This window comes from Sturnira hondurensis, unplaced genomic scaffold (assembly GCF_014824575.4).
Source record: "Sturnira hondurensis isolate 20B ecotype Veracruz unplaced genomic scaffold, ASM1482457v3 Scaffold0001872, whole genome shotgun sequence".
Classification (NCBI taxonomy): Eukaryota; Metazoa; Chordata; class Mammalia; order Chiroptera; family Phyllostomidae; genus Sturnira; species Sturnira hondurensis.
The window spans coordinates 26,567,385-26,590,562 of record NW_028074503.1 but is presented as its reverse complement, the minus strand read 5'-3'; the positions used below and the strand labels follow the sequence as shown (position 1 = coordinate 26,590,562).

Here is a 23,178-nt window from a genome sequence, read left to right as displayed (position 1 = left end):
CGTGGTAACCAAAAATAAAAATTAGAACTGCAAAGCCATGGGAGAAATAGAAAGAGAAATTCAATTTACCCAGAGAAGAGTTTTATCATCATATTTTAAAAAAATTATATGATATAATACCACACAACCAATCAAAAAGCATGGTAAGTAAGCCCTGTGTTCTTCTGATGTTGGACCCCTGTAAACTATGAACGCCCTGCATGTCTGTGAGGGTTATAAACTCAACATCGATGATCCACAGTAAAAGTGACTGGTAAAATTTACAGTGAATTGCTTTTACCCTAGATTTGAACTACTTCAAATCGCATGAAGGTTCTCCATTGTGTTCTCTTATTTCTAAAGAGTGAACGTGGCCACCCAGAAACAGCCTCCCAGGTCTAGCTGCGGCTATTTAGGGGAAGAATTCATTCAACTACTGTTATAATGCAATGTTTTATTTTTTATCTAATTTCTTTCCAAAAAGGTAAATATCTACCATGACTGTTGATCAATGACACGAATGCTTGGGACACAGAGAGTTCAATGTGCAGATTTTGACCTTTATGCAAACACCTTAAAAGAATTTCTATTCAAATTCCCTGTGTTAATGCCCAGATTAAAACCAAATTACTTAATCCATTAGGGATTCAATTTCTCCTTTTCTAGAACAGAGAGGAAAATATTAATTTTAAAGTGCTATGAACTGTAAAGTATAAGATGTTTTATATAAGATCAGGTATAATTTAGGCATCAAAATGCACTATGTTCCAATTTCCACAGAACCTGGGCAACACCATTACCAAATATCAGAAGCAGAGATTTTGAAGCCAGCTTTTTTCACATACCTGCTTCATATGTGGTGGCATGTGCAGTCATGCTCCACGTGCTCGACCTTCTGTTTTTTGTTACCATGACCGAGAACTCGTACATGGTGTTTGGTTTGAGGCCTGTTGCTGTGTAACTCAGAGCTGTTGTGTCTTCTGACTATACCAGTGGGAAATAAGCAGAGGAAACAATGAACTCCATCAACTTGGTAAATCAAGATGTAAGAAGACTATCAAATAAGACAAAAAAGGAGTCTAGAGAGCTTGGACACAGCGCTGACTTTACTTCCTTTCTGTCAACTGGTTTGCACTGGCTGGTGGTACATCCAAAACGTCATCCACAAACCCAGGCATTGCGCTATATTGGGGCAGCTAGCTGATACATTTTACAAGTGAGGCAGTCACCATGGTGACAAGACCAATTCTGTTTCCTTCAGTCAATTCCACATCTTTAACTTCAATTTACTTGTAATCATACTTTTTTTTTCAGTTTTTAATATTATGCATGTTACATAGATCATTATGCTTATTTTTCACTGGTAATAAAATCAAGTTTTTAGAATTCTGCTTATAATTCTTGCAAAAAGCCTTTATGGTACAAATTTTTGATGATTCAAGAACCTGTGTGGCTATTATACAGAAAATGGACAAAAGCAATGTTGTGTCATGTGGTTTTCTTATTTTGTGCACACGTCACATCAAACACACATTTAAGTGTGGTCACCAAAGTTACCGACCCAGAAGGGAATGGCAAATTGAATAGATATTAAAACATTACATTAGTGTTAATATTATTTGTCTTCTGAATCCATTTTTAATCATTTAAATAACAGATTAAAGACGTTTTAGTCAAAAGTAAATTATCTGTCTTTATTGCTTACGCGAAAGAACAAAATGGTAATGAAGAATAAAGTTGGTTAATCTTCGAGGTTAATTTGTATTTTCCATATGATCAGGCAAGTTTAAGACTATGTAGACTGTTTATAATATATATAGTTTTTGGTATTTAGATCTTGGTCTTTCAAAGTTAAATAGTTTCTTTGACTTTTATATTTACTATATTTTTATATGTCATGTCTAGAAAACCAAGGAAAGCTCTCCTTGCCCACCTACGTCATCTCCTCCCTTATTACTCTAGTGTGGTGTATTTTTTTACTCTATGAATCCTTCTTAGATTATAGCTATGAAATTCCTGCATCTCATTATGAAACCAAATAAATATTTAGCTGTACAAATAACATTTGACGATGTGGCCATCCATCCCATTAAACCAATGACCTCATAAACAGCTGTCAAAATGTGTACCCTAAATAACTGAAAAAAACTGTAGGCACAAGAAGATGGAATCTCATCAGGTAAAACACAAAATGGGCAGCTGGTATATGAGTCCCCATCTTGCCCTCCTTCACTGTCATCATGAATGCCTCTAAGTCTCAGAGAGGAGACTAAGGAAAGAGATGGGACCACGAGAACCTCTTCAGCTGGGAGGGGAGGATCACGCATCACGAAATTAGTCTCTTTGAGCTTGGACACTGACATTCTGGAGGCCACTAAGCAATACTGTCCTTGATTGTGGTCTAGAATGACACACTTGCATTCACTGAGTTTTCTCAGGAACCTCATGGAAAGTTGCTGCTCATCATACATCATTATCCTACAAGTGCTTTGGGAAATCATGGCCACTTAGATTTGTAAGCATAGAAAACCCAGGCACTACCTATCTGAGCCTCAGTTTCCTCTTCTATAAAACAGAGATAACCACGGCACTGACCTTTTGGCATTATTTAAGTGTGAAATAAGCCAAGTGAAACATAGTGTCTGGGCCAGAGTAACTATTAAATCAGTGTTAGCTTCAATATTTCATGCATTGTCTAATGTGCTATATAATTTTAGGCAGGCATACAACTCAATGGTGTTCCATTTTGAGTTGTCAGCATCTTGAGGGCAGAGACAGGCTTGCACAAGTTCACAACTACTGTGACGCCCACACTGCCTCTGGGAACCACCAGCCAGAGGTCAAGGGATGTATTTGGGATGGAAATTCACATAAGACATCATGTGATTAATAGCTTTAGTGGAAAATAAATTATAGACTATTTCTCCATTTGATAAAGAAAATCAATACAGAGTTTTGGACAAACAAAATATGAATGTCTGGATTATGGTTTGAAATTGGGACTAAATGAAAGCCTATAGAAAAGTCGTCCTGTGAGGAGACTCTGGGTAATGCTATCAGTTCGCCCTGAGTTCCAGCTGCAGAAAAAATGTTCCAGGAACATTTATTCAAGTTAAAACCTACCTATGGCCCTGGCTAGTGTAGCTCAGTGGATCCAACGCGGGCCTGCGAACCAGGGTATTGAGGTTCGATTCCCAATCAGGGCACATGCCTGGGTTGCAGGCCAGTTCCCAGCAGGGGACACATGAGAAGCAACCACACATTGATGTTTCTCTCCCTCTCTCCTTCCCTTCCCCTCTAAAGATAAATAAATAAAATCTTAAAAAAAAACCTACCTATGTTTTCATAAACACATCTACATATACATTCAACTATGAAGAATTTCCTTCTTTTTTTATAGTGGATGCAAATGTCCAAATCATACAAATGATAAAAAATGAGACTAAGTTAAGTGATGACAGAACATAGTGAAGCTGACCCTGTACCCAGGTAATTTGACTTCATGTATGTATGTATGTATGTATGTATGTTTGTTTGTTTTTCCCCTCGACCGTGGGTATGCCCTGCCTACCTTATAAAGCTGTAGTGGAAAGTGGGATGCAATAATAGCTATGGCAGTGGTTTGAAAAGTCCCAAATGCAAAACCAGAGAATTCTATTACTCAACTGAAATAAAATGCTTTGCTCAAGAGATTTGGGGACTCAGACTATTCTGCAGAGAACAACTATTGTCCTTCAGAACATCTCACATACTGGCAAAGTATGGCCTTTTCCTGAAATGAATGTAACAGAGTGTAGTGATTATAGACATAAAATCTTTAAAGTAGTTATTTTAGAGTACATTTAGAATTGGGTAATATGTATATAAAGAGATTTTTTTTAAAGTGCTGTCATATGTTTCATTGACTGTCTTATCTGATAATGTTGTCTATATTTATAGTTCTGTTCAGTCTTAAATCTAATGCTCTACAGAGATGGGTAGGATACTTACAACAATATCTTACATCAATTATATTTTTTTGGATATGCCTGGAGAGTTTTTTCCAATACCTAACCTAGCATGGTGGCAATACCAAAGAAAACTTTTAAAAATGGTTTTGATTAAAAACCGACCTATGATGGAGGGTGGATTTTATGCCACTTAAACATTAAAACTGACTAGAAGCAGATTGACCACAGCTTCAGGAAGAAAGGTTGATTTATAAAACTACTGGTGGGATTTTGCTTTATCATCAGGGTCTTTACAACCAGAAATTCTATGCAGATATTTTCATCCCCCAATCACCTCTGGCTGGAAGTTGGATGAGGCAAGATGCCAGTCTGATGGAAAGAACACTGGATACAGTCTCAGGACTTCCCAACTGTCCCTGAGGCTGACCATAAAGAGTGGTACAGAGGAATATGAGAAACTGGAGTGCCAGGGTTGAGTTATCGTTTGTGTCCTTGGCTGTCGGGTCACATTTATTCTCTTGTTTTCAAAGCTACTTTATTCATACCAAGTCACCATCTTGTGAGCTTTATATTTTAAATATGTTTTTGTATGTTTTTTGTATATTATCTCATTTGAATAGCTTATGAATTCTTTGGAGTCAATGTATGGAGCCAAGTGTATTACTCATTCCAAAATCATGAATAATATGTTAAGTAATGGCAACTAAACAATGTTGAGCTGCGCGGTTCTAGGGACATCGTAGGTGCTTGATAATCACTTGCTGATCTTCTCATTTTTGTTTACTCCTGTGTATTGTTTGTATATACTTACAGTGTGGCAGGCTTAGGTGATAACAAAATTGTCCCAGTATATAACGATTTGATGTAATTCCTGTGGTTGGCTGACAGAGGCTTGAAATTATTGAGGACAATGCCTCAAATATGTATCTCTAAGGAACTCTTAGAGGGGTCATGAGGTGACTGAGTGATGATAGGACAGGAATAAGGAGCCTTATCTAATGTATATTAACTAAAGGGGCATGTACATTGTGGGTTTTCTTTCTTTCATGAAGGTGTCTCTAGGCTAAACAGAGGAAGTCAATGGTAATGGCTTAGACTGCTTTCCGAGGATGTTACAAAAATCCCCTAGTTATGTATTCACAGTCAAGTTCACTGTTAGATAGGTAAGTCCTCGGTGACATTAGTAGGATTGCCTTTGGTGTCAATCCGGATTCCAAAAGAAACAAACAAACACCAAAATCCATCCAGAAAAATAATGGAGAGCCCTGTTGTTTCAAAGAAAAATGGCATTCCTCTGTACAGAATGCTCTATTTAGCAAATTATTTCTACAAACTCAGCATTGGGTGGTGTTCAAACACCATTTTGCATCTCTTGATGTTTTTCTACCTTGCCTTAGCATTGTTTCCTTAGACATAATTGTTCCCATACTAATCTGAGCTACCAAGTTATTAAAATGCTTTGTAGTTTTCCATTCAGTGTCTCTGCAGCAAAACGTTCATGACAGTCCAGGAAGCATACAAGACAATGTATTAACACAAATGACAGTTCATGTAGAATTTCATACTATCAGTTAGAACTTCACCTTGTATTTTGCATTTGCAGAAAAGCTGGTCCTCCACCGGACAGTGTAAAGTCGCACTTCGGACGTTTTTTGGTTCTTAGGGACAGAGTTGTCTGCCCAGCTGACCCTCACGGCATCATGGGTAAGAGCCACAGCCTGCACACCTACAGGTGGGAGCATGGGGGTGGAGACATCTGGGACCGAGGTGGGGAAATCATCAAGCAAAGGATAATAATCAACTGGGTCAGTGGGATCTGGGTTTAAAAACCCATCAAATGAAACAAACAAATAAATATGTAAATAAAAGAGTTAAAAAATAAACATCAGTGGCAACACATCACAATGAGTTAAATGCATGGCAATAATGATGAAAGGGAACATGAGAAGAACAGAAAAAAATACAATTAATTCAATAGGAAAATGCATCATAAATAGTATTGTCATATTAAGAAAATAACCAGTTTCTTTCATTTGCTCATTTCCTTGAGGTGGTTTTTATCAATTTGGATGCCACTTCCAGTTATATACTTTAAAAGTCTAATGTTGCACATTACTTCTTCAAAGATCTAGTATATAAAGTAACAGATTTATAACTATACAGATAATTTTAAATAACAAGAGTAAAAGGAGTGTCTGGTTTATTTCCTCCCGCAAAAGAAATTCAAGTCTATCTAATACCTGTCATTTTGTTGTTGGTGTTCATTTGTTTTCTTCACCTCTAACTCGATTTTGTTTCTCTAATGTTTTTATTACTGCCTAACTTTTACCTACATAAATACTGTTTGGGCAAGAAACAAATAAGAAATAAGATCCAAAGAACCTGAGGTCCGTGGCTACGATGACACAGAACCAGGCTGACCAAGTCCACGATCTACCTTGTTCACTGGTAAGTCTGATCATTGGATTTCAGGTAGCACTTGGTGTTGCAGGTTCTCTTGGACTAAAATCCTTGGAGAAAGTGTACATGTGTCCATTTCACCCACATTCTCACAGAGTCAGCTAAGTTTTTAGTCTTTTAAAGCATTTCTACTTTCCAAGGTCCTTGTTCTAAAAACTCAAGTTCCATGGAAAGACTATATTATTGGGTGGGAGGCAGAATAAACTACCACATGTGTGCCAAGGTACACATAGTCTTTGATCCATAATATCATCAGAATCTGCAGAATGATATGTGTAGTTTTATAAAGTTTTCTAGAAAAATCTTGTACTTATTTTTATGCTGGGTATGTCAGAATCAGAGGAGCTCATTTTGTAGTCATAGATAGAGTCCAATTTTCAGACTTTTATTTTAAACTGAGACATTTACATTTTTAATATTTTACCTTTCAATCATACAACCTGTATTCGCACTCACAACAACCACCACAACACACCAAGATGAGGTCTCAGGTGGGTCATTGGATGCTACGTGGGGAGAGAAGACCCACTAGAATGCCAGGTACCTGCAGCAGGGCACATACAGAACTGACGATTTTAAACAGCCCAGTTGCAAGAGCAACAGCTACTGGCTGGTTTTGATGATGACTTCACTTTGTCCAGTGCATTTCAAATGCATAGCTCCTACTCATCCCTCTGTTTTTCGATGAATTATTTAGTAGTTTACTGGGCTGTGGTCTTCGGAGCAAAATATAAAACCAGAAAGCAAAAACCACAAAAGGAAAGGACAAAGAATAGAGAGAAAGAGAGATAGAGAGAAATGTGTGTTTAAAATTTAACGACAGAGCCCAAGCTTTCTGCATGTTTTTGACGTGTCTTTGGTGAAGGGCTCCCTTCAAGCCTAATGGATTTAGGAAATGATGACGAGGGAGCCAGAGCCACGGCTGCCTCCCGGAGCGTCCCAGTCACCACGCTGGTGCATCAATGGAAGGAGGGGTTGCCAAACTACCTTGGGTGCGGTTTTACTTTACTTGTCCCTATTCTTAGCTGACTACCCCAGAAGGATGCTGTGCGCACGGAAGGCCTCCTCTAAATTACCAACTTCTTTTTGACCAAGCTCTATTAATGACTTACCTTATTTGCTGTTTCTTTGCTCAATTTAATTTTGCTGGTAAACCTATCTTAACTATGTAGCCTTTCGCAGGTACCATACATAAGGTTTTGAAAAGTAGTGATCCTATTTCAAGAAATCTTAATACTCAGTTCTACTATTTCTGAGTGTTAGAAGAGTACATTTTTCATGATTTTTTTTTTTTGCTGAGTTTCTTGAAGCCTCCGTTCCAGAATGCATCCTCTAAGTTCCAAGTCATGCGGCTGCTTGATAGCACTTATCTATGGATTTATGTAATTAAAAATGTTTTACCCTGGGACAAATTTTTCTTGACTACTTCAGGGATGTTTTCTTTTTCAAGCACGGCTTGTCATTCTACTTGCTACCTCCTTTACAGCTGCATTGTCTAATACAATAGCCACTAGCTACAGGAACAATTTAAATTAAAATTAATTAAAATTAAATACAGTGGAAAATTCACTTCTGTTGCACTAGCCAATTGCAAGTGCTTAGTGATCTCATGAGCTCGTGCCTCCCGTATCGGATAGCACAGATACAGAGCTTTTGCAACAAAGCAGAATATTCTAGTGGATGGCAAATACTGTTCTGAATTCATAGATGCTAAATATACTGCAAATTATCTTTTTCTCTCAGGACACAAACTAAGTAGTTCAATTAAAAACATCCTTTTGTTGCTAAACAACTTCTGTTCAGGTTTTTTTAAAAGTTTTTCTGGGTGCCTTATATGCCACTGATATTCACTGGTTATATTCAAAAGAATAAAAAATAAAGAAAAAGATTTAAAAAAGACAAAATATAGCCTCAAACTTTCTGCTAAGAAGAGAAACCTATTCAATTCCTAATAGATGTTTTGGTAAGAGCCCATGAATTTTTCAGCTAATAGATTTACATTCAAAAAGAGCTTTTAAAAATATAACACAATCCGACATCTGGATTGTACTTCATTTAGACTTTGGTAAAACAGTGGAGAAAAAACAAATTCAAATAACAGACCTCATTATTCCCCTGCCCTCTTCCCTTCTCCAGGCTCAACCTGTCTTGTGCTTGCAACAGTAACAGGCTTCACAGCCATAATGAAATTCGACCCACCCATCTGACCTGCCGACACTTTCTTCAGCTCTCACGCTGATATGTTCGGATGAGATGGGGCTCCAGAGCATGCCGACACCCATGAACACGAGTGTGTGGAAGACACCAGAGCCTGATGCTTACTCTAGCCTGAGGCATATATTGCCTCTGTTTTGTATTTCCTTTGTACTGGCCTTTCCCAAGACTGCTCATGGGAATACTCCACAGAAGCTCGGAGACAAAGGATGCCTTGCGTGTGGCGCTACGGCACACTTATTGATAGAGTTCCTCCCAGAATCTTAACCTTTGATTCTGTTTACGTGGCCTTTCCTCTCCATGACGCGTGGAAACACAATATGTTGGCCACATCTGGGACAAGCGTAGGCTCTTCTCTCAGAAAAGGCCAGTTTTATTTATTCCTCTTCAAACCCTCACTGACTTGTCTTTGATAAGAAAATTCCTCACACAATGTCCAACTTTTGGTAGCATTTCATTTCCCAGGTCCATTAGCATCAGAACAGACTTACCATCGAACAGACTATAGATCACTGGGAATGCCGCCTGCTGAGATTTAAAGATGGACAACTGCCCTGAGGGAAACAAAATTTACAATGCCTGGAAGGGGCCCTTCTGAGCAAACTCCTCGGTGTACCTGAACTCTGCTATCTCTATTACTACTATGTGCTGCTCAAAAATATATTGTTTGGTCACCTAAGTGACCCACTCTTTGCAGGCTTTAGTTGTGGTAAATAATAATAATACAATAATAAGAGTTTTAAAAGACTTGCTATAGCACAGTTTTGTGAGGGCTGGTCACATGCTCAAAGCCACCACATCAGTAAACAGCTGGTCAGCATCTTTTCTGCCAGGCAGGACAGAGATGACTCACTAAATGAAAATTATGGGAAGTCCAGGCCCAGCCACAGTGGGCTGCTATGTCTTAAAGGGCCTGCTGCTTGCAGAGCAAGAGGACAAGGGGAAGTGACAATCCCAGACACCCACCCATCCTCAGGTTACCTTGTGTTTTACACTCTGGGTGTAAAGCACACCCATTGCCTTATCTCTGTATAGTTAGGAAAAATACATTTAATAGCAACCTCTTAAAAATTAGTAATTCTTCCAGAAATGCTAATAACTCAATCCTGCTACTTCTGAATTTTAGTATAGCTTATTTTTCATGACTTGTTGAGCTTTTTGGAGCCGCAGTTCCAGAATGCATCCCAACAACTGTGAATCCACGTGGCAATGGTGTGTTCTCCAAAGGGTCTATGGCTGGAGCTCATGTGTGTGGAGACCAATGGTACAGAGCTCACATAAAGTTAGGTGACAGCAGAAGCGACAGGATTCCACTGGTTATTTTATGCTTCTGTATTCCTACTTGCTTGTCAGGACATCACACTCAGGCCCTCGGCAATTCCCCACGTCCTCTGGTGCCCACTATGAAATCCTGCCCTTGGACCCTGTGTTCTCAGTAAGGGAAAAGTAGCCAATCAGTTCTCCAAGGTCTGAAGGTTGTGGGTTTTGAAAGAGTTTGGGATCAAACTCTTCATTCATTAAAGATACGAAACTCTTGGATTTTGTTTTCAGATTCAGACGCAAGACTGTTGGGGGTGGTCATGTGACTTTCTAGCATCTGAACAGACCCACAGAGGTCTCACTTATTCTGTGTTGAAAAAGCCCAGCCTTGGTCACAAATAAGTGGCTTAGATGGCACTTTCTTATCCATCCTTTCCTCAGTTCTTTGGGCACGTGCTCTCTTGTGTGCTGCCTATACCGTCCCGCTCACATGAGAATTCCTAGAGGTCACGGTCCAGAAGCAGCCAATCCCTTTAATGTCCGGAGGCCTCGGCACTACTGGGTAAGCTGCAGGCGCAACCCAGGAAGAAGCCACTTGTGTGACTCTGCCAGTCCAATCCAGCCCCAGGAGCCAGTTCATCCTCGTCACAGTAGCTGGAAGGACCCTCCACAGAGAAGCAAGTGTTCCTTCAGGCATTCGGCAGCCTCTGCTCAAAGGCCTGCTCATCAAATTTGCGTGGATCTCAGAAAAGCTGCTCAGGAGAATGAAGAGTGATACCAGGGCACAAAGATATGAAGGTACTTGGAGAAGAGAGACAGTGAGAGATCTATGTCTCTAAGTCCATACACTGATCTATAGACTGAATTTCTTTTACTTCATTTGAAAACCCCCCAAATAATAAAGTTTGTGTGTTTACACACACGAGGCTTGGAACATGACTACATATGTTTCTGGTGTTTCTTTTATTTATTTATTTTTCTATACCTCAAATTCCATCACAACAAGTTTGCGGCTACTCATCACAACAGGATTAACTACCTCGGCTTACCTGTCACAGATCTGGTGGTGGCGCTTTCATAGAGAGGGACACCTTCTCCTGCATTGTTGAAAGCTTTTAGGGAGATTACATAATGGGAACTCGACTCTGGAGAAAAAGCAGAAAGAATGTGAACACGTTGATTTATTTAGTGTACTGAAATACTCCGGATAAATCAAATTTAATGTAATCTATTAAGTTAATTGTGTGTTAAAAATGAGTGAGTTTGGTTCTGGGAAGAGGGTGGTAGTGGGGGCAACACATGTTTTAGAGCTTCCTGAATCTTCACGTAAACAGAGACCGAGTAACTTAATAGAAAAGCAAAAAATCTGACCCACCGGCTCCAGGGCACTGAGACGGGAGCTCTGGCCTAATGACAGGAATGGGAGGAGCTCTGTGTGATTACAAAAGCTACTTGAACTTGTGGGAGTGCAGGGAACAAATCACGTGAAAGAAAGCAACAGGAATCTGTTAAGGTTAAATTTCTAATAAAATAAAACGAGGAGAGTATCATTCCTGCAGGTGAGTACACACACAACCCACAAAAGGATAAATAATAACAAAGAAACACAGATCAAACCTGCAATGTGCTATTTTAAAAATGTCAGAAATGGAGGGTATCTAGATCAATGAATAAATAAAACAAGGAGAAAAAACTCAGAAATTAAGGAAGAATAAAAAAGAATTCAGGAGAAAGTGACAAATACTAGAGACAACCTAACATTTGAGTAATAGTTGTCCTTGAGGATGAAAACCAAAGAAACAAAACAGAAAAAAATACTAAAAAATGTAATCCAAGAAGTGTTTGCTTACTTAATTTTTTTTACATATCAAAACAGAAATAATACATGATTTATAAGGGCAGTAATTAGATAATGATCAGACTTTTTGATGGCAACACTTTATGCCAGAAGAAATTGAAGTAATTTATTTGAGATATTCAAGGTAAGAAAGTGGTATTCAAGCATTTTATAGTCAACAGAAGTTAACGTTAAATACGAAGGGCACACCAAACTGTTACCAACCTGCAGGTAATCAGGGATATTGTTCTCCTGGTCCTGAAAACTGCTAGAAAATTAGCTCTAGACATTTGAAATAACTAGGGGAGATATTGAGCTAACTGGTCAATAATAAATTAAATGAGCTAAGACTAAGTGAGAGTTGAAAGGGAGAGCTTTTATTTTGAAAGACTACATATTCTGATTTTAAACATATATTATAATAATAGACAAAATTAAAGGACAATAGGGATAGCATATATAAATATGTTTCAGTAAGTATTATTTATGGTAATACTATTATTGTTGTTATTCTGAGACTACTACAATATGGGATACTATATAATCATAAACAATTCTAATTCCACCATCTGCTGTGTCCTTGAGAACCAGGTCCTGATGGGGACAAAAGGACATATAGATTTAAAATAGGAAAGGTTAAGTATTGTGTTCCAAAATTTAATTAGAAAAATCTGTTTTAAACTCAAAAGGTATCCATGGCCATGAACTGAGGGAGGGGATGCGGGATGTGGATGGGAGGGGTTGTGCAGGGTCGCGGGGAATAAAGGAAGGAAAATGGGATAACCGTAATAGCATAATCAATAGAATACATTAAAAAATGAAAATAAACCCAAAAGGTATTCTATCTCTATTGTAGTTCTATCCACCGAGAAAGTCTAGCAATAGTGACTGAATAACAACAAGCATCCCTAGCACGCAGACTTGGATTTTGAGCAAGTACTTCCCACTGCAGGAAACAAGGGCCTGTTGGAGAACAGGTTGACTCTGGTCTGACATGATTCAGGCTCACATCAGTTGAGTCTGAAATATCCAGCATCCCAGACAGGGGGGAAACAACCGAAGACTAATGGGCTCATGGCAAATGGATTTAGGAATCAACTTGAAGAGGCTCCCACAGACCAAAGATCCAAGGATGATCTGAGCTTCCACAAAAAAGAAGTTGCAATTAATTTAAACACAACCAATAAATATGAATGCATAAATCCATTAAGATTTTTTTTTTAAAAATTGGTTTAATTTATTGGGGGATGTTGGTTGATAAAACTATAGAGGTTTCAAATGTACAATTCTATAATACATCCTCTGTATATTGTATTGTATGTTTACTACTCAAAGTCAAGCCTCTTTCGTCACCATTTATCCCCTGTTTATGCTCTTCTCCCTCCCTCCCTTCCCTATGGTAATCACCATACTGTTTCTTTGTGCCTGAGTTGGTTTTTTCTCAATCCCTTTGTCACGAATCATCAGAGAGATTCACCCCACACATGTCAGAACGGCCATCATGCCTTTCTGTCTCGGCCCCCACCTCCCAACAGCCCAGTTTATACCTCCTAAGACAAGATACTCTGTAAAACTCTCTCTACCATTTCTGCACTATTAGCTTTTAGTTTTTTTCCCATGCATATTGCTTCTCATTTAAAAGAAAACACGCACCGCACCTGAACTGGTTCATTCTCATTTTCCTGGTTTGAATTTTTGTCTCAGTTGGAATTCCAATATGTGCACATCATCTATCCTCTGTCTGGCTGCTGTGCGATATTCATCATTTCTTAATCTCTCTCCCACAGTCAATGTGAGGTGGCTGTCATTTCCATACAGACCCTGGCTAATACTGAAACCCGTCAAGTCGCTAGTCCTCTGAGTAATGGCAGCTTCTTCTACTTGAGGTCAAACCATGGTATAGGGCGCTGTAGCAAAGACTGTGAAGTTGTACCATTCACTAGCTGTTGGGTGAATTAATGATCATGAATCACTAAGTTCCACAATCCTAACTATGGTGTGCACACATTAGGGGAGACCAATCTTAAATTTAAATAAAAAGTGGTAATGGCTTAGTCTCAGGAAAGGTAATGCAATGGAGTTGTAACTGGTAAAGAATATCGTATAAAGTAGGGGTCTTGGTCCTTTTGGTCCGATCTTTTTCTGTTAGTGATTTGAGGTTCAGAAAAGTTCCCTTCTTTCTGAAGGTAACCCAGGAAATAAGACCTGGGACAACTCCATAACCCCTTGTTGCAGCTTTTTCAAGGAGCTTTTATTTATGTACTTTATACTCTACCTGCTCTCTCTGGCCTCAGCACAGTGCTTTTGTCAAACTGCATGTGACCTACTGAGAAAGGAAGATCTTTCCATTACTCAATAAAGCTTGATCTGATACTGAATCAGCCTGAACGACAACAGTAAAAATATTAGTGAGCTATTGATTAATGGTGGACAGAGGACTATACTACTTTGATCCTCTTTTATACTGTGATGGAGGTACCACATCTGAGTGTGTATTGGGGGGAAATAGGCTGTGAGAGTGAATGAATGGGGAGCAAAGGAGAATGAGAGGTTTCACCCCATACAAAAGAAGGGTGTCATTTACGGGCACACCACTAGAGAGCAATGTGGAGCTATTATCCTGCACATGCTCAGAGCTCTTAAACTTTAAAATCAGTAAATCACAAAAGAATTGCATAGAGTTGCTCCCTCTATAGAAGCATCAAATGAGTTAAACACATTTAATATTACCATAATGAATTCCAAATGAATTAATCATTAATTATGTTCAGACACCATTGTTCAGAAATACACTTAATGATAATTATGATGGTAAATTTATTTTTTGGACTTGCTAAAAATGTTGTGAATATATAGGCTTGAAAATATATCAATTGCCTCTGAAAAATAAAGTACGACAGCATTTTCTTATTTTAATACTCTGTGAATGAAATCATACTGAAATAACTTGGTATTTGGTGGGTATCCATGGAAATTATTTTTAATTATGGGTATTCTGAGCGACTCCAACAGATTTCAAATGATTGATCAGACTTTCATCATTGTTATAGTAAAGGCTAACCTTTATTATAGTATACATTGAATTGAGATAAAGGAGGCTAATGAAATGCTTAATAATTCCTTCCACATCCAAAATACATGGTTCCTGGCCAGTATCTTCTCTGTGGCTAGGGAGATAAAACGGAATAAATGCACATTTATAGATTATAGGGGCTGTAAAGACAAAGAATGAGTAATAGGGAGAAGTTTTGGTTTTCCTTCCCCAGAAACCTGGTAGGTGAGGGACCCATTATTCTAAGAGCTTTATGCTGAGACTCGCCTGAAGGTAGTAAGATGAATGAGGTTCTCTGGGGTAGGAGCAATGAATCAAGAAGCCTGCAGACAGCTTCTCTGGGGCTTGACCAAGATGCCGTGCTGAGTAACAAACTCCAGTGAGGTCTAGCATTATTTTAATTAATATTTTACATGAATTAAATGCCACTGGCATGTGCCAGATTGACAGCATGTAGTCCTTTATTTATTATGGATTATGTATGAACTTCACTCAGTGGCCCTGTCCATGCCAAGTGCTTGGCCGGGCCCAGTCGCCTCGTCCCTGCATCTTCTGCCCTGTCTGTTCACACTGCCAACAAGTCAATTAGAGGCCGGTGGTAGCTGTTTTCCCAAAGCAGACGCCTGCTCCTTGCAGTGGGCTAGGCTACCACATGCACGAAGTACAGGCCACTGGACAGCTGTCGGATGGTAAATGTTTCTGGACACCTTTGACCCCACTGGGCCCAAACTGCTTAATTCAGTGTAATGAGTAAAGAGCAAATGCAGTTTGCTGTATTACAGTAAATACAGTAGAGAGCAAATACAATAAATACATTGTCCATCAGATAATGATGAAAGTCTGATCAATCATTCGAAATCTGTGGAGTCACTCAGAATACCCATAATTAAAAATAATTTCCATGGACACCCACCAAATACCAAATTATTTCAGTATGATTTCATTCACAGAGTATCAAAATAAGAAAATGCTACCATACTTCATTTTTCAGAGGCAATTGATATATTTTCAAGCCTATATATTCACATTTTTAGCAAGTTCAAATACAGTTGCTTGTATTGATCTCTTAAAAGGAAGAGCAATTCATATTTGAGAAAGACGTTACCATGTAATACATACAGTATTCAATTCTACCTCATGATCGATATGCACTCACAGGTTTCATTAATAGCCAATCTAACTAGCACCCTTATGTTGTTTTCCCCCCTAGGAACACCCCCCAAAGAATGGTCGGATTTATAACATGACCTGCCCATTAACCAATCTTGCAGGTACTAGATACTTAGCTATTCTGTGTGAGAAAGTATTTGAGTTCAAAGAAGAACTAAGCTATTTTTTTTTTAATTTACCAAAGTCAAATCAGGCGGGAAATTAGGTAAACATTAAGTTTCTAAGAAATGTGTCCGTCTTTGGCAGATAGAATGTGCTTAACAAGTATTTGTCGCGTTGGTGAATGTGTGAGACTTGGAAAGATAAATTACTTAGTGGAAGTTTAAAAGCAAGCTTCTAATCAACCTGAACATAGAATTCAGATTTCTTGACTCCATACTACACCTTCTGACATGTACAGGTTCAGAAAAATATGAACCCAAAAAGATTGGGCCCCATTTCCACCTCTCACTTGCATAGTCAGGTTCAACTCTTCTTCATTCATTCATTCGTTCCTTCACTCATCAATTGTCATTGAGCATCTACTATAAATGAGATATGGTTATAAGCTTTCTAGGGTACGTAAGGATGTTTTTTTAAAAAACCTGGCCTTGATGTGTTTTTTAAAGTAGAAGATGTGTCAGAATTTTTTGAAAAAATAGAGCAAATTGCTCACAAATCAGAGGGCTTTGTAAGAGAAGATATCTGGCAGGTTTGCTGACTCTTTTGATGAAGAGACGTTGAGGAGAAAGAGTGAAGTAAGCAAGTGCAAGTGAACAGCTCAAAGTGGCCAGAGTGTCATGGAGGCTGAGATCAGAACCCGGGGACCGTGACCGTCCCTCCTCCCACACACCCACTCAGCCTCCTCCTCCTCTGCCCAGGCTGCTCTGGGGTAAGTAACATTTGCTGGATGCCTAATTAGGCCCTTGGTTAATGACCCCACACTCCCTATTTTATTTATGCCTTACCTTAACCTAGTGGCTGGCAGACAGTGAGTACTCAATACATATTTATTGAATGGATGAATGATGATCACCTTCTGAACAGTAAGGGGGAGAATTCTAATTCCCCAAGTTCAGCCTGATCTTCTGTGCTACTTTCCTTTTACTGAATAAGAGATGGTGAGTTGAAGAACATTTTGAATAAGTTTCAAATTGTACTTTTAGGGGAATTAATTCCTCAGAGCTACGTAGCCCAAGAAAGGTGGGAAAGATGTGAACGTAGGTACACTACTTAGTTCATTCAAGCAAACATCATTGCTTTGGTTTAAAAGCCAGTCAAATGGACTCCCTAGCGCAGAGAGATAAAATAAAACAAAAATAAATAAATAAAATAAAAAGTTGTAGTTAGGAACTAAAAGAAGAAAGCATAGCCTTCATTTTTACAAAGGGTTTCCACCCTTTCCTCTAGCCCTACCTCCTTTCTCCTTGAGCTCCTGGGCTCTTTCCCTCCTCTGCACCCATTTCTTTGGGTTTTAGGGGAGAGGCAGAAGGAGCAAAGAAGTGGAAACAAGGTACAAAGAGAAAGAATGATACAAACATAAACACAGGTGCTGAGGAAAGAGGACAAAAATCATACAATGACTAACATCCTTGTTTATTGGCACTCACCACACCAGATACCAATGCTGCCATGCCTATCTTCACAGGGACCGAAGGAGTAGGTGCAAGGTTGTCCCACTCCAGGGAACAGAAAACGAAGGCTCAGTCATGGTCACGGAGCTCACTAAGTAGAAATGCTCAAATCAAAGCCAGGTCTGCTCTATATTCTCAAGTCCACCCATGGACCACTGCAGAATAAACCTGGGAAGATGGCAGGGGCCAAGGCCCCCATGCTTTGACTCTCTTTAAGTGGACAAATAGGAATATGACACAGACACCAGTAATTTTGGTTTTTCATGCATCACTTTAAGCAGAGATGAAAGGAAACTTTTTTATTTCTTAGTAAAGTATTATGAACATCACATAAATACCATTTAATTTTCTCCTCACATCATGGCATACTAGTGTACATCATGGTGACTATTATTTTATACTTTGATGTTGCCTTTCATTCAACAAGTGTCTGAGGCTATGTGTGTGTACCTGCGTGTATATCAAAGTCACTGGTGCAATCTGTCAGCGTCTATATTTACTCAGCTTCCTGCCTTTATCTGGGCAATGTCTTCAGTTACCAGCATGCTGACATTTAATCATGCAATATGTCAAATAGATGCGACTCAAGCACTCAGGTGACATGCAACCTGTGTGCATATATGGGTGTATTTACTTAAAATCATAGTTATCATTTCTCTACATATTGTAGTTTCAGACTAAGTGCCAGTGAGTGGTAACCCACTGAGGGCTATAAACCAGTGCTGTCCTCTGGCGCGCTCTGGGGTGACATAAATGTTCCCTATCCATGCGATCCAATGTGGCAGTCAGTAGCCACATTTTCCTATTAAGCAGACGATCCAATGTGGCAGTCAGTAGCCACATTTTCCTGTTAAGCAGAAAGCACTGAAAATGCGAATAGCTTGACTAAAAACTTATGTTTTTCATTTTATTTAATTTTAATATATTCATGTTTAAATAGCCACATTTGGACTGTGGTGTAGGACAGCACACCTATATAGAAGCTCTGTTTACCTTTCTCTCCCACGGTGTTGCCATAGTTACTGAAGTCTCATGGACAATGCCAAGGGCAGATAGAGTAGATTCAATATGACTGTTCCTGCTGCTATCTTTCCCTTCGAATTTGACATAACTCACTACGATACTCACTATGATTGCATAGCTTGGGCTGAAATATAATTTAATAAGTTGAATACATACATTACACTTGAAGTTAAAAATAACACATTTGCCTTGTACCTGATTCAATTTCTTATGCACATACTAATTTCTACACACATGGCAATAGATTGCCTCAACTGATAAGACTTTGAGTACTCAGGATTTTCAATTCTGTACTCTAAAATTTGGATTTTTTGCTCATTTGAATATATACTAAATTCAAAGAAATATATCTATATGGAAAATAACTTTGTTAATAATGGAAAGGGACATTAAATTAATGATAAGTCTAAGGTGGCGGTAAAATTGAATTCATTTTTAATCCATGCTTTAATAAAACATGAAGAAATGAAATTGGAATAATTAGGTCAGAATAAGGACCTGGTAAAAATAACTACCAATGATAAATTATAAGAGTATAATAGCATTAGGCCATTTGCTCATAAACAAATACAGTTTCTGACCTAAGTTCTCAAGAAAATCAACTAGTATTTTAGTTACTAATTCAGCTTGTCTTGAGGTGAATAGAAAGAATAAGGAGAGAAAAAAATTAAAGAAAATCAAGTAGACTTAAATGAGCTGAGCCAAAAATCAACCAAATGCCAGCATTAACAGTAAAATTGGATTTATGAGAAAAAAACCAAAAATGATGTTAATATCAGGAAGTCAGTAAAATAAGAGGCAAACTAGGCTTATTGGTCCTAGCAACATAACATAACATTACTGGTATAATTTTGGGTTTCAATAGACAACTTGTTAGTGTAAGAAAAGAGAAAAGGTAAAAAAACCAGTAGCTTATTCAGTTGTGGAGGGACAACACGTGGCCAGGCTAGCCTTTCTCCAGAATCTTGTTTAGCTAGAACCTGGAAAAAGATAAGAAGCCAGAGGAGAGCATTTAGAGACATAAACTCCACTTAGCATGCTGCTGGGTGTGAGCTGGCTGAATTTACAGGCGCCAGCTTTCAGTAAGAATCACTGAGCACTCAGGAGTAAGGCTCAGAAGGGCGGAATTCTTCCTCCCAGGCCATTTTACCACAAGGGGATAAAAATCCAGTAAGAATTTGGTAAGTGGAAAGGGCATGGCATGGGATTAGACATACTTATGTTAGAAGCCAATTTGTCTACTTAAAAGATAAATATTTTTGAGCAATTTTTCTCAACTTTTCAAAGCTCCATCTTCGTCTTTTTTAAAATCCGTAAATGTGAATTGCAGTACCTTTATTTAAGGTACCTATTGTTTACATAATACAACATAACGTAACGTAACATAACATTATATTATACTATATGATATTACATTCTCTATTTTTATTATTGTTCAAGTACAGTTGTCTCCATGTTTACCCCACCATGCCATCTATTACACAGGTGGCAAACACAAGGCCTGCAGGCTGAATCCAGCCTTCCCCTTCTTTTATCCAGCCTCGAACCCAGTTTCTATCTGGTGGCAGCACTGAGCTCCTAGCCCCCAGTTAAGGAGCAGTTACATTTACACAGTCCTAAAGTTACATTGGGCCCTTTGAAGGTAACTACAAGCCGATGTGGCCCCTGGTGAACATGAGTTTGACACCCCTGCTCTAGACCAAGAGACATAAAGGAAAGAATAAACAAATAGGATCTCATCAAAATAAAAAGCTAAAGAGAACAGCATTAAAATGATAACATATTTTAAAATAACTAGATATTGGGTTGACATTTAATAAATAGTATTTTTTATTTTATTATGACCTAAATTGACCTCTTATAACTATTCATTATAGATTAAAATGAACTTTTTTTTTACTTTCTCTTTTTTTTGGGGGGGTGTCCTAACTTTTTCTCTGATGCCTATTCTGTCTCTTAAATGCCACAAGAACCATCCCCTTGTGGAAGCTGTATGCAGAAACATTTTGACTTTCCCTCCCGGGTCTGTGCACTCACGGGAAATGGCCATTCATCTAAGTCTTCATAGGACACGAAAGGAAACAAATGGTGCTTCCGACCAAGCTACTCTCTCTCCTCCTGACACTCACTCGCCCCACTCCCTTTGAAATCATAGAGTCACCCAGGGTCAGCTATAATTCCACAAGTCAATACAATTTGTAGATTGAGGTGTCTCTGGTTTTGCTTCTGTCTATTTTGAATGTATGATTTAAAGGAGAAACAAAACTTCAAACAAGCTGCGAGTAGAAAGATAATCTTGCCATGTTTAGACCTTTTTTGACTTGAAAGGTTGGTTTATAATTTGTTGTTTGTGTTATTTATTATACTGGGTCTTGACTCGCCGTTGGTTGATTTATTAGGTCAAATCCACTAATAAAAATTTCTATTGATGAAGGAATTCAAAAGGATATGCTGCACTTTCTAAAAGCCTTTCTCAGTGAAGATTCCCAAAGACAATGTAAACAGCAGTCTCACTGGAGTAAGAGTTCAACATCTTAGGGAAATGTTCAGGTGGGCAGCACTCATCTGTTTCTCTGAATTTTAGTCTGTTGGCCAAGCATCACACTGTGTTCTATGTGTGCCCCTACCCACACTCTTGGACTGAAAGTGGCATTCTCATCTTTACTAGTTATATTCACTTCAGCCACTATGCAGGGTCCAGCACAAACAACCCCCCTTTTCTTACAAAATCTTTTATTACAAAATCATAAGCAGGTAATTCTGTAACATAACAATATCATACTCAAGCAGACCATATGACACTTCAGGTGAAATATTCAAATTAAAACTATAAATTATTATACCCATTATGACTCTGCCTACCACACTCAAGGAGGTGTCACTTCTGCTAGACCCTGTATTTACAAAGTCCTTATGTGTTCTACACAATGCTAAGATCAAGTTGAAAAGTTAACTCAGAAATATATGTAGGACTTCTGTAACTACAATTTGTAGACTTTGTCAAATAGCAAAACAACCCGGTGGCACTTAAGACTAGAGAAATTTAAAAATATTATAAAGCTGTAATAAAGTTCAAATCCCAAACAAAAATTGTCATCAGAAAATCACAAGCTTTAAAACACTTTGGCCGGTCAATAAAAATGCTTTCTGAATTTAAAAAAATAAAAAAAAATAAAGAATATACATAGAAAAAAATGCTCAAATTATTTTGTTGTTCAAGAATTTTATTTTATTGGGCATTTATTGGGAAGCAGGAGGGTCACAGACTAAAATGCTTGTTTCCTATGTGAGCATAAGCAATTTTTCCTGCACTGTAATTATTATAAGAAAATTTAACTCAAATTTAAAATATTAAACTAGGTTAAGTATAATTAGAGAGATGGCTAAATAATACAGTAGTAGTTTAAGTGATGAATCAAAAATATTTTTCACTGATTAATAGTAACAAATAATGTAATTTCCAGGATTCAAGACAACAAATATGGTATAAAGTGTATTTGTCACAAATATATCATATTAGTTAGGATACAGACCTAGCTGCTATAATAGAGAGACACCAGAATACAGCAAGTTAGAGAAGGTAAAAGGAAGAGTTGACAGTGACCCGTGCTGCACTGGTGATCTGGTTTGCCAATGTGTCACTTGCATCTCCAAGTCTACTTCAATGTCATTCCTGGCTAGTGAGAAGGGGAAAGGGCTCTGAGTGTTCACATGTGCTCATGCATCTGTGAGTGGCAAAGCCTAAGTGTGCATTCTCACACTTACTGCACTAATCACACAGCCTTCCACAATTGTAAAAAAGGCCATGCGTGAAACTTGCCTTTCTCTGGCTGGCCATGGGCCTTGCTAACATCGAGTAAGTGGAGCTATTGTCAAAGACAGTGCCTTTGGAGGGAACAAGAAGAGAACATCCACGGAAAGATTTTTCTAAAAAACAATAAGATAGTTATCAGGTTGTTTCAGAACAGTGCTGATTATTTATATAGAGAATTCAGAAATATATATGTATATATGGAGAATTCAAAAATCCCAACTGTTATGAAATATTTCACAAGCTCTCACCTTTAATGCATATGTGTTCCATGAGACATGAGCACGCTCATGCACATTCACATTGAAGGCAGGTACCAGTTTTTACTTTTATTTATTTATTTATTTGTTGAAAGATTTTATTTATTTATCTTTAGAGGGGAAGAAAAGGAGAGAAGGAGAGAAATATCAATGTATGGTTGCCTCTCGTGAATCCCCTGCCGGGAACTGGCCTGCAACCCAGGCATGTGCCTTGACTGGGAATCGAACCACGATCGTGTGGTTTGCAGGCCCACGCTCAATCCACTGAGCTACGCCAGCCAGGGCTTACTTTTATTTTTTAATACTCCCAGTGTCTATCATTGTTTCAGATATGTAGTGAAAAACTTTACAAATTTGTCCAATGAATAAAATGACTAACCAAATGAAGGGAATTAAAGGTAAAATTTTGACATTAAAAAAGATTAAATATTCTTGCCAAGGTCAAACAGCTTACAGCTGGTAGAGTCAGGATTCGACCCGTGTCTCTTGGAAGTATTCTCCTGAGTGATTCTCCTGTAACAAAGTTCCTGTGACAAAAACAAGTCATCT

General features: G+C 38.3%; 2 protein-coding genes across 2 annotated transcripts in view; both read right to left on the bottom strand.

Annotated features, from left to right (window-relative positions):
* The window catches only part of DCC (DCC netrin 1 receptor), a 113,391-nt gene extending 107,656 nt beyond the window's left edge, over positions 1-5,735 (bottom strand). The window contains exons 1-2 of the mRNA XM_037034415.1: positions 5,513-5,735; positions 825-963 (exon numbers count right to left, since the gene is read on the bottom strand). Of these exons, the coding sequence (XP_036890310.1) occupies positions 825-963; positions 5,513-5,671 (298 nt within the window). The 5' untranslated portion in view covers positions 5,672-5,735. The remainder of the gene's footprint in view (positions 1-824; positions 964-5,512) is intronic.
* Positions 5,736-7,834: 2,099 nt separating this feature from the next.
* The window catches only part of LOC118980204 (netrin receptor DCC-like), a 90,428-nt gene continuing 75,084 nt past the window's right edge, over positions 7,835-23,178 (bottom strand). The window contains exons 5-7 of the mRNA XM_037036688.1: positions 10,913-11,008; positions 10,342-10,430; positions 7,835-7,903 (exon numbers count right to left, since the gene is read on the bottom strand). Of these exons, the coding sequence (XP_036892583.1) occupies positions 7,835-7,903; positions 10,342-10,430; positions 10,913-11,008 (254 nt within the window). The remainder of the gene's footprint in view (positions 7,904-10,341; positions 10,431-10,912; positions 11,009-23,178) is intronic.